At 34.8% G+C, this 16,568-nt stretch overlaps 1 protein-coding gene across 1 annotated transcript in view; it reads right to left on the bottom strand.

Moving 5' to 3' along the window:
- The window catches only part of LOC306874376 (calcium/calmodulin-dependent protein kinase type II delta 2 chain-like), a gene marked incomplete at both ends in the record, with an annotated part of 33,385 nt that overhangs the window by 12,793 nt on the left and 4,024 nt on the right, over positions 1–16,568 (bottom strand). The window contains 6 exons of the mRNA XM_079424374.1: positions 136–219; positions 1,331–1,433; positions 1,854–1,926; positions 2,415–2,480; positions 5,146–5,200; positions 5,299–5,358. Of these exons, the coding sequence (XP_079280500.1) occupies positions 136–219; positions 1,331–1,433; positions 1,854–1,926; positions 2,415–2,480; positions 5,146–5,200; positions 5,299–5,358 (441 nt within the window). The remainder of the gene's footprint in view (positions 1–135; positions 220–1,330; positions 1,434–1,853; positions 1,927–2,414; positions 2,481–5,145; positions 5,201–5,298; positions 5,359–16,568) is intronic.

Genomic DNA, 16,568 nt, shown 5'->3' with positions numbered 1-16,568 from the left:
AGCTGATTAGATTCAATGCTGCTTAAAAACTCAGGCTGCAATAATTTAATAATCGGTTAATGAGCTTCAACAGTGACATCCATCACACCGACTCACTTACAAGGCTGATATTTTTGTGACTCATTCATCCCTTACCGCAGGCCCACATGTCCACTGGTTTGCCATAAGGATCTTTCCTCAAGACCTCTGGGGACAGGTACCCTGGAGTACCAGCAAAACCTGAACAGAGAGAGCAGTTTAGAGAAATAAGGGAGCAGTTTCTAAAGTATTCAATTATTATTTTGTAGAATATTAAAAAGTGTATTTTGCCCAGTTGTTGTGTAAAAGCTTAGTCATGCAAAAATGTTTACAGCAAAATTACTAATAAAACAGTGTTCCCTATAAAATTATGTTTTTACAACCTCAACTGATTATGTAACCAAGACTATTTTTGAAGCAAACTTGTTCTAATTAAATACACTTCATTACAAAAATACTTGTCATGCACCATTCAAAAGTTTGGGCTCTGTAAGAATTTTTAATGTTTTTGAAAAAAGTCACTTATGAAAAATAAGGTTGCATTTATATGATCAAATTAGTGCTGTCAACAGATGAATCGCATTCAAAATAAAAGTTTTTGTTTACATAATATATGTGTGTGAACTGTTTATATTTATTATGTATATAAATAAAAACACATGCATGTATATATTTAAGAAAATATGTTATGTTTATAAAGGAAATATATAAAATATAAGAATATAAACATGCTGTATATATACACATGTAAATATTTTCAAAATATATACTGTATGTGTGTGTATTTATATATACATAATAATATACACAGTATACATGCATATATTATGTAAACAATTTTTTTTTTGGATGTGATTAATCGTGTGTAATCATTTGACAGCACTAGATCAAATATACAGTAAAACTTTAATATTTCTTATTCTTGTTCATATTACAATTTTAAATGAATGTTTTATATTTTAATATATATTAAAATGCTATTTATTCCTGTGTTGTCAGGTTATTAAAGTTAAACTAAAACCATAAAAAATATTTAAACTTTATTTGGAGTATTTCATCATTGCACAATGCACATTTCTGAATGTTATGCCTAAACGTGTTTTAACATCACTAATAAGGATTGTGTGATCTCAGTATAATATCAGTCTTTAAATGCAAGATATTTAAAGTGTACCTGACGTATACTTGCAATAGTTCCACTTTAGCACAATCAAATATACTTCAGTATATATTTAGCTGGACTTTATCACTACTTCCACACTATCTATCTATCTATCCATTTATCTATCTATCTATTTTTTGTGGTACTTACCAAACCATGCCTGCTGGTCACCCTGGACCTCTATGGCCAAACCAAAGTCGGCAAGCTTAACTGCTGCCCCCTTCATCTTACTGGCCAACAGCAAATTCTCAGGCTTTAAGAATAGCATAGAGACACACAAGCATATCACTAAATGGTCTTAATTCTCCCTTAGGTAATGACTTTTCTAAAAGTAGCTATTTATTGAATACAAGGTTTTTTAACAGCAGCCATGCTATAACTCATTCTTCCTCAGCAGGTTGAAAGACATTTTGGCCAAAGAACAAAAAAGCTAAATCTGTCAAAGTCTGAATTGTATCTGCACAAATGTGGATTGATTTTCACTTGTTAAAAGGCTTTGTGAAGATTTCAGTAGATGAAAGGATAAAATATTAGATTTTCAGACATAGCAAGGCTATTTTCTGTTAGACAATACGAGATCCGGCTACGTCAGACTGTGCTAAATTTGGCACTGGACTGAGCTACATTGAGTAACACTGTCTGGAGAAGCATAAGTGTGTGTGTGTGTCCTAACCTTCAGATCCCTGTGGACGATCCCATTAACATGGCAGTGATGAACGCTCTCCAAAATCTGCTGAATGCAGTGACTAAGAGAGAGAAAGAAGCAGTGAAAGAGAAAGGTAAGACAGAGGGGAAGCGTGACAAAGGCAGGCGGAAGGAACACTAGTAAAAAAAATCAAGCAACATAATCATTAAAAAGAGGGAACTTAGAGGAAAATAGAGAGTTTATCAGCCTTTTGTGAACTAAAAATGCAGTTGTGGAGGATTGTACATAGAATTATACATTCATGAATGCATGCAGTCATTAATCATCTATAAATAACATGCCGCACACTTTCTTGTTCAGCCCCAAAGACACACATGCACATTTTCCTTTACACATGCAAAATTACACTCAAGGAGGCGAGGCTGTAAAGGCAAGCAGTGTATAATTTATCATTGGTATAAATAACTCGCACACAACAGGCTCACAAATGTGTGCGACCTAAAAGAACTGTCTGTAAGTATATTTTATTTAGAACAAATTTGACGTTATGAATGTTTTAATGCGCTATGTCTGTCTGAATGTTCTTACCTGGCATCAGCCTCACTGTAGTACTCTCTTGCTACAATATCTTCAAACAGCTCACCTCCAGTAACCCTGAGGTCAAAGGTCAATGTGTAAAGTTGTTTTTTTTCTTTTGCTACATGCTTTCATAAAAGCAACGTCATTTCAAAATATGTTTCATTCCTGATGGAGCCCTCTTCTATCCTGAATCCAGTCAGATTCAGCAGTCAGAGAAGACACTGTTACCATAGAAATGGCAATTACCATAGACCCCACAGTGGGGAGTTTTTGCAAGATAGCGGTGGATAGTCAGACTGTAGAGTAGAGTAACAATAGATAGTATGATGGGTATAGACAGACCATTATGGGGACATTATGGACCTTTCAATCAAAAAAAAAGCACACTGATTGAAGCAAAGACATCCCTTGTGAATAAAGAAGCATGCTTTAGCACACCTTTATAAAAAAAAGTGCTTATCACAGAATTAATATACTTTTAAATAATATACTTAGGTGTGAACTGCACACTTGTTATTTGAATGTTATTGTTAATGTCATGTATTTAAGTATATCTGTAATTACACATTTGTAATAGGAAGTTACAAATTAGTACATTTAAAATAATTTACCTGATGAAATTATATTTAAATACATTACTGTAGTATATATAACCAACACATCCAAATAGGTGTACTTATTTTGATGTGTAAAATACTTTTTTAAAGCCTGGCAAAAGATTATTAAAACAATGCTTTCAAATGTATTTTAAGTAAAACTTTTAATTTTGCAATATTAAGGATACTGAAGTGTTAAGAAACAGTCTCTCCACACATAAGTGGCACTTCATTTCATTAATATTATATCTGCAAGTGCAACATTTAATAATATATATATACTTTTGAGAATTAAAGTACATCACAAGTGCAAAAATTAATTTTCACAAGGAATTGCCTGGTATTTGTACTCTACAACATGCATTTACATACCTGAATACAGTTTTTAGTATGATTTTAATTAGAGAAGAAACCAATTTTATTGAACGCCATTTATATCAACATTTGTAATTCAAACAACAGATTTGCTACTAAGGACAACCTATCTTCACTTGCCTAATATGAGATGTTATACCATTTAAACAGACTTCAAGACTAATTCAGTTATGTCTTTCATCAATGCTTTTTTTTTGGGGTGAAAATTCTGTGAATGTTTTTCTATATTTTGTAACATTGTTTGGTTATAGTTTGCGTAAGATATAGACCAATGATAAAGTGAGCTGTATTGTTGAGATCTATTCAAAACCTAAACTAAAAATCAACACCGTATCTTTATTCGTACAAAATCTGACAGTGATCAAAAATAGCAGTGCAAGCAGGTGTCATTCTGTGTGAATCTGGGTCACAAACAGTTGAATATTACTGAATAGGACAGCTTGTGTCTCTCTTCTCTCCTCTCTGTTTGCCTGCCTTTCTCCCATCAGCCACATCAGCTACTAGCAAAACTACATCATAAGCCATTTATGACAGAAGATATTTCTTGATGCCATGCAGACAGGAGTCAGCACAATCCACTGGTCTGCTCTATTTCAAAGGCTATATTCACACAGTCAATGTTTAGGCTTGACAAACGTATTCACAAACAGGTGCGACTCTTGAATTGTCCTGTTCTTACAATAATATATTATACCGGTCAAATGTTTGTAATAATTATGATTTGAATGTTTTTAAAAGATGCTCACTAAGGCTGCATTTAATTGATCAAAAATACAGTAAAAACAGTAATATTGTTAAATATTATTACAATTTAATATAACTGTTTTTTTTATTTGAATATATTAAAAAATGTATTTATTTCTGATGGCAAAAGTGATTTTTAGCATAATTCCTCCAGTCTTCAGTGTCACATGATAATTTAGAAATCATTTTAATACAAGCAATAAGCATTTCAAGAAAACTTTCTGGTTGTTATCACTGTTGAAACCAGTTTTTGCTGATCAATTTTATACACTAGCATTCAAAAGTCGGGTAAGTAAGATTTTTTTAAATACTTTTATTCAGTGAGGACACATTTAATTGTACAAAAGTGAAAGAATCCTGAAAAAAAAGACTGTTTGCACAAAAATATAAAGCTGCATTAACATTGATATTTATATATAAGAATCATTATTAATAATTGATCCCCAATAATAATTGATAATAATTAAGCACCAAATCTTAATGAAAAAAAAAAAATAATAATAAAAAAATAATAATAATTTAAATTTTAAAATATATTCAATATATTCATATATTCACAGTTCTTTTAAATTGTAATATTTCACACTATGCTGTTTTTACCATATTTTTCAAATAAATAAGCTTGAAAATACATTTAAAAAACATAAAAAAAGTAATTATTCGACAGCTTAAAGGGGAATGTTATAAAAATGGGGTTATCATGTTGGTTTATTATTAAGCTGTTTGTGAACGTAACTATTTAACACTCCAAAACAGGACTGGCAACTGTATGCAGCTGCAGTAGTATGTACGTAGCCAAAAAATAAAAACATTCTATAAGTTCTATAAAGCAATGCTGAAAACGGGCTCACTGACTCAGAGATTTGCCGAAGGCTGCCCTCTGGGCACTGTCCTGCTATCACATAAATATCAGTAGCACTTTGTAAATGGGGCAGTCTAATACTAACCACACTTACTCTGAGAAAACAAAGATAGAAAAGAAAGCCTAATAAGAAGTAAGGAGGAGACTGAATTAATATACTTACAGATCAAAAACTAGGTAATGGAAGCCCTCCTCCGATATGCTGTCATGGAGTCGAACTACAAAAATAATTTTCTCTGTCATTTTCTCACCTTTAGTTACCATTAGGAAATACAAATCTCTGGTAAAACGTCTTTGGAAAAACTGAATCCATTACCAATATTCGGGTGTTTCAAGAGACGGCAAATCCGGGCCTCTCTCTCCAGCTTCTGGTGATCTGAAACAGATTTCAAAAATACTATTTATTGAGACTATTGACATACTGGACATGTGTCAACCAATAAGATGCTGCATGCAGATCTGTTTATTAAACAGTGCATTTTCATGTCTAGCGCTTCTGTGAGAGACTGCAGATCTTTTAATCACCACCAGAGGACAGTGTTTTGATGCCTGTGAGGGTGTATGCAGGGCAGATGGCACCCTGACCTACAGAAAACTATAAATAACCACATGTGCTCTTCTCTCTTCTGTACTAATCTGAGATAAAAAAAATTAAATAAAAAAAAACATACTAAACTTAACTTGCAATCAGGAAAAAAAAAAAAAGACAATTCTCCAAAGAATCATGTGACACGATTCAGGATTCAAAGTAATTTGATGCATCTCACATCAGTCACAATAAAATTAACAAGCCATTAAGACACAATGGAGATGGAGAAACAAATCCATAAAGCAAATTTTGTTTTAGAAATCCTCCTTGCTGCATAGTGTACATAAACACTACCTAGAAAGAGAAACGGTCAATATAGGCAACAATAAATGGTTCAAAGTGTAGTATGCTGCATTGTTTTACAGGACCTCATACCACTGAATGCTATGCTAAATTCATCCCAGAAAGAGTTATTTTGCATTTTGAATTAATTTTTTTTGTAAAAATGTCTGATTAAATAATGAGTTAAAGGGATGATTCTCCCAAAAATGAAACACTCACACTCATGTCATTTATTTCATCTGTTGAGCACAAAAGAAGACATTTTGAAGTATGTTGGTAACCAATCAGTTGACGGTAGCCATTGACTTCAATAGTATTTTTTTTTTTCCATACTAATGAAGTCAATGCCTACCGTTAATTGTCTAGTTACCAACATTCTTCAAAATATCTTATTTTGTGTTCAGCAGAAGAAAGAGACCCATACAGGTTTGGAACAACTTGAGGGTGAGTAAATAATGACAGGATTTAAATTTTTGGGTGAACTACATATCTCTTTAAGCCGCCCTTTAAAAAGAAAGGGTAATTTGTTATGTTGGAAGTGAAAGAATACTGCACATTTTGGCAAATGTCATTCAGGTATTTTATGCATTGTGCACAGATGAGCATGAGATGCATGCTAGTATGCAATTCTGCACATAGCCATAATTGCAGCTGATTCATTGTGAAATGAAGCCTGGTGAATCACATAAAAACGTGATTCATTTGAATTTGAAATCATAAATGATCATAAATGAATAGCTCATGTCTGCTCAGCCTAAGGCCACATTCAGCGCCTTCTCTCATTTTTGCTCAGATTAGATTAGATTAGATTAGATTCAACTTTATTGTCATTTATGCAGAGTACAAGTACAGAGCTAATGAAATGCAGTAGATGGAGAGAATGAAAGTTGTGAAGAGGGTGAGGGGGATAAAATAACATGCACAATACCTCAAATAACTCAGTTCCTCATTTTATATTTTTTTGTCAGTTTATCATAACTCTCTCATTCTATCACTAATAAACTCCCCCCACCCCCAGCTCCACAGGTAGTCCACCTACCAACCGGCATCTGTTGTCTAGCAACTCCTCCACCAATCATAACGCAAAGGCCTCTCTTCCTCTCTGCAGTGGAACCAGCCCTGCATGCAAATATCAGAACCCTCTGGATCCCACAGAACCCAAGCAATTACAGCACAACTCTTAAAGTTCAGCCAAACTTTAACTCCATCTCCTGTCACCTCAGTCAATAAATAGTTCTAACAATCCATGATCAATGCAGCACCATCTTATCATGATTACACAATTGCTGGTTACATATTTCTCACATCACATATTTAAACAAAAATCTTTCAGCACAAGAATTATGCGCAGATAAGTACGCAAATTCCCATGACGTGCTTAGATCTACACTGAAGCAGATGGCTCATTCATACACTGAACAATATTAGTGCTATTAATCTGGCTTTGAACCAAGAACAACCACCGTATAAATTACACTTTTAAGATTGGACAACAGCAATGAAACAATTAAAGCAGGAGAGCAGAATTATGGATTTTTGAATTAGTGTCCTAAATATAATAAATAGACAGAGAAGTATATTATATGAACATCTAAAATACAAGGAAAAATTAGGTCCTAATTGTAATTGTCTATGATGTACAGTTGTACAATACAAAATATAACATTGAAAAATCTATATATATTTATAATACATAATTATGTAGGACCTTATTTGTGGACCTTAGCATTTGTACATGGCCTTTTCATAAAGAACTGTACACTGTACTATAAATGAATCAGTCTTGTCAGTAGTACATATACAGTATGTGTAAAATGCATTCCGGTTAGTAGCAGGGAAAGGCCTACATTTGACAGTCCCGCTTCCTCCCCTTCTTTTCTACGTTGTTCTTTTTTTTACTTGCTATCTGAAGCCTTCCGCACTGCAGCAGTGTGTGTGTGTGTGTGTGTGTGAGAGAGAGACATATGCTGTGTGTGTGTGAGATAGAGAGCATTCCTTCATGTTTTGTGCTGCTTTTCCTGGAGATTGAGAGATTTGAGATCATCAGAGAGAGAGAGAGAGCAATAAACCTCTGAAATGAGTGACCAAACTTGGCTAGTCCTTTGACTTGGCTATAGCAATCATGCTTGATAAATAAGGTTCACAATCTTCTGATCTGTACCCAGCTGCCTATATTCAGACCAGAACAGAACCATGCACTGACTTCCAGATACAGCTCGATTTACGTACTCTACTGTTGTTCTTGTTTACTGGTGCAAGTATATGCAAGTATAGTGCATAAGTAAGTATATCCAGACAAAATTCAAAAGCAGTTGCAACTTGCAAATTGTATTGCACTATATTGCAAAATTGCATATATTTGTATTTTTGGGGTGATACATAAATTTGTAAATCACTGTAGTTGCCTCTCTCAACAGCTGGGAGGTTGAATTGTTCATGATTATTTGCATATTTATTAAATAGCAACACAAAAAGCTCCCACCCCAAAGTCTCACAAGGGATACTGTTCACTGTAAAGCTTTGCTGCAAATTTGCCATGTTTTTCACACTGAGATACCTTATTCTAATGTCTGTTACATGGATGAGACTATTAATCACTGGTTAACTATTATGAGGTGACATATCATGACAATCTTACTTTTTCTGTGTTTAAATGCTATAATTGGATCCCCGGTGCATCTACCGACCCAGAAAATGTGAAAAAGAACAACCCAGTATTTTTTGGAAAACCTTTCTCTGCAAGCTTGTGAAAAAAACAGCTGCTCAGATTTCGCTCCCCCTATGAAGAAAGGGGTTCTTATTATAATATTACCGCCCCATTAATCTGCATGTTTCCACCCACAGTGCCAACACTGTTCTGTCTTTGGCGCTTTACTGATGAGCACAGAACACTATTTAGAGTCCTAGCCTCAGTGGAAACAAGACAGCAGTGGATTTATTGATTTATTTAATGTTTATTACGCTGCTGCCACACAGATCTAATATAAACGTGATTTCTTTTCCAGCTGTTTACCTTCACAGACATAACCGACTGTTTTTGTAACTTGTGTGTTTTTAACATATACGTGTGCATATTTGACAATTTAAGTGCAATAAGACATGAAAGATAACTTAGTTTAGTACTCATATGCCATGTTACAGCCGCTTTCTGTGTGAATGCTTCAGATGTGTGCGCTCAGAAAACTTTACAGGTGCATCTCAATAAATTAGATTGTCAGAACATTTATTTCAGTAATTCAACTCAAATTGTGAACCTCATGTATTATATAAATTCAATGCACACAGACTGACGTAGTTTAAGTCTTTGGTTCTTTTAATTGTGATGATTTAGGCTCACATTTAACAAAAAAACACCAATTCACAATCTCAACCAATCTCAACAAATTAGAATAATTCATAAGACCAATAAAAAAACATTTTTAGGGAATTGTTGGCCTTCTGGAAAGTATGTTCATTTACTGTATATGTACTCAATACTTTGTAGGGGCTCTTTTTGCTTTAATTAATGCCTCAATTCGGCATGGCACGGAGTTGATCAGTTTGTGGCACTGCTGAGGTGGTATGGAAGCCCAGGTTGCTTTGATAGCAGCCTTCAGGTCATCTGCATTGTTGGGTCTGGTGTCTCTCATCTTCCTCTTGACAATACCCCATAGATTCTCTATGGGGTTCAGGTCAGGCGAGTTTGCTGGCCAATCAAGCACAGTAACACCATGGTCATTGAACCAGCAGTGGCAGTGTGGGCAGGTGCCAAGTCCTGCTGGAAAATGAAATCAGCATCTCCATAAAGCTTGTCAGCAGAAGGAAGCATGAAGTGCTCTAAAATTTCCTGGTAGATGGCTGCGTTGACTGTGGACTTCAGAAAACACAGTGGACCAACACCAGCAGATGACATGGCAGCCCAAATCATCACTGACTGTGGAAACTTCACACTGGACTTCAAGCAACATGGATTTTGTGCCTCTCCACTCTTCCTCCAGACTCTGGGACCTTGATTTCCAAATGAAATGCAAAATTTACTTTCATCTGAAAAGAGGACTTTGGACCACTGAGCAACAGTCCAATTCTTTTTCTCCACAGCCCAGGTAAGACGCTTCTGACGTTGTCTCTGGTTCAGAAGTGGCTTGGTAGCCCTTTTCCTGAAGACGTCTGAGCGTGATGACTCTTGATGCACTGACTCCAGCTTCAGTCCACTCCTTGTGAAGCTCTCACAAGTGTTTGAATCAGCTTTGCTTGACAGTATTCTCAAGCTTGCGGTCATCCCTGTTGCTTGTGCACCTTTTCCTACCCAAATTCTTCCTTCCAGTCAACTTTGCATTTAATATGCTTTGATAAAGCACTCTGTAAACAGCCACACCTTTCAGTAATGACCCTCTGTGACTTACCCTCTCTATGGGGAGCGTCAGTGTTCATCTTCTGGATCATTGCCAAGGCAGCAGTCTTCCCCATTATTGTGGTTTCAAAGAACAAGAGATACCCGGAATTTATACTGTAGGGATGATCATTAATTGAAACTCAAATGTAAATATTCTAATATTTTGAGATACTGATTTTTCACTTTCATCAGCTGTAAGCTCTAATCATCAAAATTAAAACAAAAAAAAACTTTTGAAATGTTTTACTTTACATGCAATGAATCTACAATATATGAAAGTTTCACTTTTTGAAATAACTTACAAGAAAAAATTTACTTTTTCACGACATTCATTTATTGAGATGCACCTGTATATCAGAAGTTTAAACTGATATGGTTTAAAATGCATGATTTCAGCACAATAGACATGATAATCAAAATATATATTTTTTTTTTGGCAGAATATCTGAGGTACAAGCTGTAAAGGCACAGCCCTATTCTGGAAAAGAGGGCGGGGAGCAGTAGCTCATTTGCATTTAAAGATACATGCACAAAAACAATGTGTTTCTGCTTCCACTCAAAATAGGCATTTTTCAAATTATATATTAAATGATCTGTGGGTTATATTGAGCTGAAACGTTCTGGGGACACCTGAGACATTACATATTGTAAAAAAAATAGGTCTCCTTTAAGGACTGAGAAAATCCTTAATAAAGAGTTAAGCCACAAACAAAACCACTGTGATGCAGCTTACTGTAACGGTAACGTGCACCAGGGAACGCAGGATTCAGAAATATGATGAAAATAAACTTTAATGAGGCCGCACAAACATTTCCAACAAAGGTTACTTTAAGACTGGACGATGAAACTCAAGAAACTAAAGGCTTATAAAGACAGAGACTAATGAGCCAACGAGATGAACACAGGTGAGAATACTTAACGATGATAGACTAATAATGAACTAATTACAGGAAACAAGAACAGGAAACACCAAATATGGTCAAAACAGAACTGAAAGGAAACCGACACGTGACACTTACAATTTTTTTATACGTATTTGAAAATCAGACAAAATTACAGGATTAGCATTTTACTGCATACCCCATGAAGCACTGCAAATGACATATTCAATTATAAAAAATGGGCGGTAAAATATAAAATTATTAATTTATTGACATTTATTAAAAGTGTCAAATGTGATATATTTTCAGTCTACCTCAAAATAGTCAAATGTCTATAAATTGTTTGAAATTGTAGGAAGACAGATTCAATTACATCATTTTCAATGCTTCATGGGAATGAGAGTCTGCTGCTGAGCTATTTCGGTGCAGTTCTTGCTTCCACAGTAACAGTGACTACTGTGATTGGTTGATCTAAGGTGTTGACCGCTGCAGGATTGTGCTCAGTGTTAGTATTCACAGGGAATTAGGGTATTATACTAAAAAAATAAAAATAAAATAAAACTGCAAAATCCAGAAGCAACTTCAGAGCTCATGGTACATCGATTTCGAGATGCTTATACGTTATTGTTAATTAAAAATCAGTAGCACTATGTAGAAAGTGATAGGCTGACTTCCGAAACCTCATTAAAAATATTTTTAAGAAATCCATTATTCATTAACTAGGCTGATGATCGATTTTGAAACTGACACCATGAGAGACATTAAGGAGACATCAGGGAGAGCTAATGCTTCTGTTAAATGGCCAAGTGAGGCCAATAATCTCAAAATAGCTAATTTATTGGCCTGGCTGATGCATCCATCTATCACTTTTGGTAAGCTATGACTTCAATTAAAATTGTTGACCCGTCAGAACATCAGAAATATTACAAAGGATTGCCCCCCCCACACACACACAATCAAGGATGAAGATGTATACTGAGGATGTACGACTTCAACCACTCAGACAAGAGTTTAGAACAGAACGTTCAGTTCTCAATGGATACATGTTTCCGCGTGAAACATTACACTGACTATTCTGCAATCTGTGATGATAATTAGCTCCTTTTGTTTACAGCCCCAGGGACAGAGGGCCATAGGCCTCCTTTTCTCTCAGGCAAGTGACCCTTTAGCTCCAACAAGACCACAGACTCTCCAGTGTGTTACAGCCCTCAGACGTGAGCGAACCTGAACTACTGGTCAAAGAGCAAAAGAGAGAGATGGGGAACTGAGAGAATGTGTCTCTAATTAAAAGTGCCCTAGCTATCTCTCCTCAGAATTCCATGGCCTAGTTTATTAAAGTGGGCATTGAGTTTCTTTCTGTGCTATACTACACAGACTGAGCACTGACCTACTACTTTTGCACATAGCCTGAACAGAGAAATAGGTTGTGTCAAAAACTGAAAAATGCTGTCTTTGCAGGTATTATAATACGGGCAACAAGGCAGCTGGCTTAGGTTTTACATGCAGACCAAAACAGACAAAACATACACAAGAATTTGTAATAATGGCCAATTAAACATTTTAAAGTACATTTAAATCATTAAGTTTTTAATAATTATTTGCCATGCTTTAAAAAGTACACTTTTTTAACTATTACATGTAAAGTAGCACATGTAAAGTACTTGATTATAATTTTAACTTTAGTGCATTACTTGATACTACATTTCAAGAAAATATATATTAAATTTACTAAATTTCAACTTCATTACAAACATGGAATTACAAGCGTACATACAAGTGACATACAAGTTTAAATAGAAATGACACTGAAGTATATTTTAGTTTACCATAATTCTTGTTAGTACATTTAGCAGCACTGTAGTGAGTGGGGCGGGGCCGAGAGCCGTGGGAACGGAGCGAGGCCGGTGGCGTTGATGATAATGAGCGACACCTGCGCCACTCACCGGTCTCGAGTCCCACGGAGGAGCTCCGGAAGGATAAAAGGAGGAGTGATGACAGTGGAAGACGAGAGAGGACCAGGCCTGGACTTTATTTTGTGTTTTGTGTGCAGCAGTCGTCCGTGAGGGGCTGCCGCTTTACTTTTGTGTTTGTTTATTTTTATTATTAAACTCTTAAATGTAAAAGGTTCCCGCCTCCTTCTTCCCGTTCTACGAACTGTGTTACAAGCACACTTTAACCATATTTCAAAAACAACAGAAGTACTGTAATTATTAAATTACATGTAAAAATGTACTTAAGTCCTATTTAAGTGTGTCAAAAAGCACTCTTAAGTTCAATTAATTACATTTAATTTAAGTTTAATCTATAATACATTCAGTTCGCTTGAGTATTTTCTTTCAAAGCATATTATTTCCAAAATAAGTAAAAGCATGTTAACGTGTAATTATTTTTTCACAATGGAGCGTTACAGGGTAATCAGTTAGCGGTATGCACAATTAATTAGCTGTATGCTGAGCTTGTAGGCCAATCAGTTAACAGGCTAATTGCTGTCGCTCTGTAAACCTGATAGCATAGGTACATTGTGGAGATGTGTGCATTTTCATCTGGAAGATGTATTTTTTAGGAGCAGTTTCCTGACAGATGTTAAAGGCATTTAGAAAATTACTTTAAGATGTTTATGATTTAGAATTTATGTAACTGCTTATGCAAAACACCTCAAAGAGATTATATAAGATTTATAGGAAGAAAAAAAAAACATTGGCCAATTTTTGTTTGTTCGCCAATCCATTCCTATATGTGTTCAGTTCACAAATTCCATCTCCATTTAACACCTTGTGTGTGTGTTTGTGTGTGTGTGTGTGTGTGTGTGTGTGTGTGTGTGTGAGAGAGAGAGAGAGAGAGAGCGAGAGAGTGTACTGTATGGCCGTGTATGAGGTGCTGTCTGAGAAACCAGTGGGTTTATTTTTAGCTTTGCAGCACCATAGTCTCTCATGTGATTGTAGTCTCTCTCTTTCACACACCATGAGTGAATGACTCAACGTAGGTCAAGGAGATTCAGAGGTAATGAACGTTCTGTCTTGAACAGCAGCTCTGAAAGGGCTCATGTGAATTCTTCATTAACACAGTTTCTGAATTATTGTCTATATTCAGAAATGTCCAGCTTAGCATCTTCATGTGAAAACATGTATTATGAATTGTGTGAAATAAAAATAAAATATATATATATATATGGCATAAGTGAAGTGAAGTGAACAGACTGTTCTGCCAAATAAACTCTCTATGAACGCTGAATGGAATAAAATGCCTCTAAAATGTGAAACGTCTTTGCTCTAAAAAGATATGCGGCAAAGAGATTTAGATAATAAGTGTGATTATTTTATATAGAAAGTGTGAATCTATTCTAATTTGACTTTTAATTGAGACAATCAATTTATTCAATTCACTAATAAAACTAATATATATATAACATCTTTTGATATATTAGTACAGTATGTATACATATCTCATAAGTCATAAAAGTAAAACACTGATCAAATTTGTGGTTGATTGACGCTTTTTCATTTGTTTCTTAGTTTAATGGAAAATATTATACAGATACCTAGATCAGTGATTCTCAAGCTTTTTGTCTCCAAGGCACCCCGTTGTCTAACAATGTTTGAAGGCATGATATATATTGAAATAAAACTGATACTGTGATATAGCTTAGTGCAGTCAAATCGTGCAGGCTGTGATTTAATTAAATAAATGCTGTACTGGTTTCAGAGGAAAGTGCAGCATTTACAAGCGTGTAGTTTATGATACAGTGTTTCAGCGTCTGAGAATGGTCTTGGCTCGCTTACTGCGAATTGAACCTATCATAGGCTGCATCCAAACTTCAGTCTGAAACCGGCAGCACATATTTTTTTATTTCCTCACAACATATCAAATAAAAAAAAAAAATGAAGAAATTAAGATGTAAATATTAGTATTATTTTACAGTGAAATATTTTTTTTTTTGATTTGCTCACTAATACAGTACAGTATTAATATATTTCTTATTTTGTTTAATTTTATATTTCGTAATAATCACAATATTTCAATTATTTTTCTTATTAAATATTATTATTATTATTTTATAGTCGTACTGAATTTGTCTAAAACAATGGCGATGTGGTCTATGAAAACTGGGGGGTTGGGAATAAAATAAATAAATAAACTGTGGAAAGCGGTTTTTGAAATGGTTCTTGTAAAATGTAGATAGTAGTAGTATGAAAACCCAAATAAAAAAGACAGTGTTCATTCTTTTTCAGCCTTGCTTCATTATTAGGGTGTTGATGGCGCAGTGGATAAGACACATGCCTTTGGTGTGAGAGACCCGGGTTCGAATCCACTGTGAGACACCAATGTGTCCCTGAGCAAGACACTTAACCCCTAGTTGCTCCAGAGGCGTGTGACCTCTGACATATATAGCAATTGTAAGTCGCTTTGGATAAAAGCGTCAGCTAAATGAAATGAAAAAAACTTCTATGCAGATACACTCCCCTACTCAATCACCCCATCAAATGATTCATTATGTACAAATATAGCTATTCAAGTCATTTGGCGAAATTCCTTTATTTTTACATATTGCAATAATATATTGTAGAAAAACAAAATACCACAGTGTCATTTTTTTCAGTATTGTCCAGTCACAGCCCCTATGACTTACTGGATAAGGATTAAGATTTAAGAAAAATAAATAAATTTACCAAATGAAATCATTTGGAGCTTGACATAACTTCTTTATAAAAATGACAGCAAAGTCTTAAGATTAGATTCATTTTCATGAGTTTTCCAGGTCTTTTAAAATTAGGCTTCCTCACATATTCAGTTTTTTTGAACGCAGTGAGGAAAGCATACTATCTTTGTGGGGGTGAATTAAAATACAAATTATCTTGATTTTAAATCAAGTCATCTTGGGAGTCCCTTGGATGTTTCCTAAGGCCCCCTAGTGGGCCCCGGCTCCCTGGTTGAAAACCACTGATCTAGAGAGAAGTTTGACTAATTAAGCCTAAAGCTAATGTATAATGTAAATGTAAATATGAAATGTAAAAAACATACATATAAAATTTGAGTAAAATATTGTAAATATTGAGTAAAATGTACAGCAATTTGAATATTTATTGACAAACCTGTAAAGAACCTTTTTCCACTAGAACCTCTCTGGAATGGAATGGTTCTTCTTGGAACCACAGATGTCAATATAAAACTTTTTTAAAGAACGCAGCATTAAACACCAAATTACATAATATGAAACCATTGAACATACTGTACTTCTATCCTTCACAGCCTTGCTTTCATTCTTGTCACATAAAATACAGCATCTACCCAAACTAAGCTCCACAGCACATCAAAGCAATGATTATACATGACGTACAGTCAGATAGCATTGTTTTTTCCCAGTTATCTTCTCCACCAAGAGACTAAATTGTAATAAACTAGCAGATTTTTTCTGATAACATTCAGTAGCACCATCAGCATAGACAACGACCATCTGGTTGTTT

This window comes from Barbus barbus (assembly GCF_936440315.1).
Source record: "Barbus barbus genome assembly, chromosome: 8".
In the NCBI taxonomy this organism is placed as follows: domain Eukaryota; kingdom Metazoa; phylum Chordata; class Actinopteri; order Cypriniformes; family Cyprinidae; genus Barbus; species Barbus barbus.
Note: the sequence above shows the minus strand (reverse complement) of the source record. Positions and strands in the feature narration are given on the sequence as shown.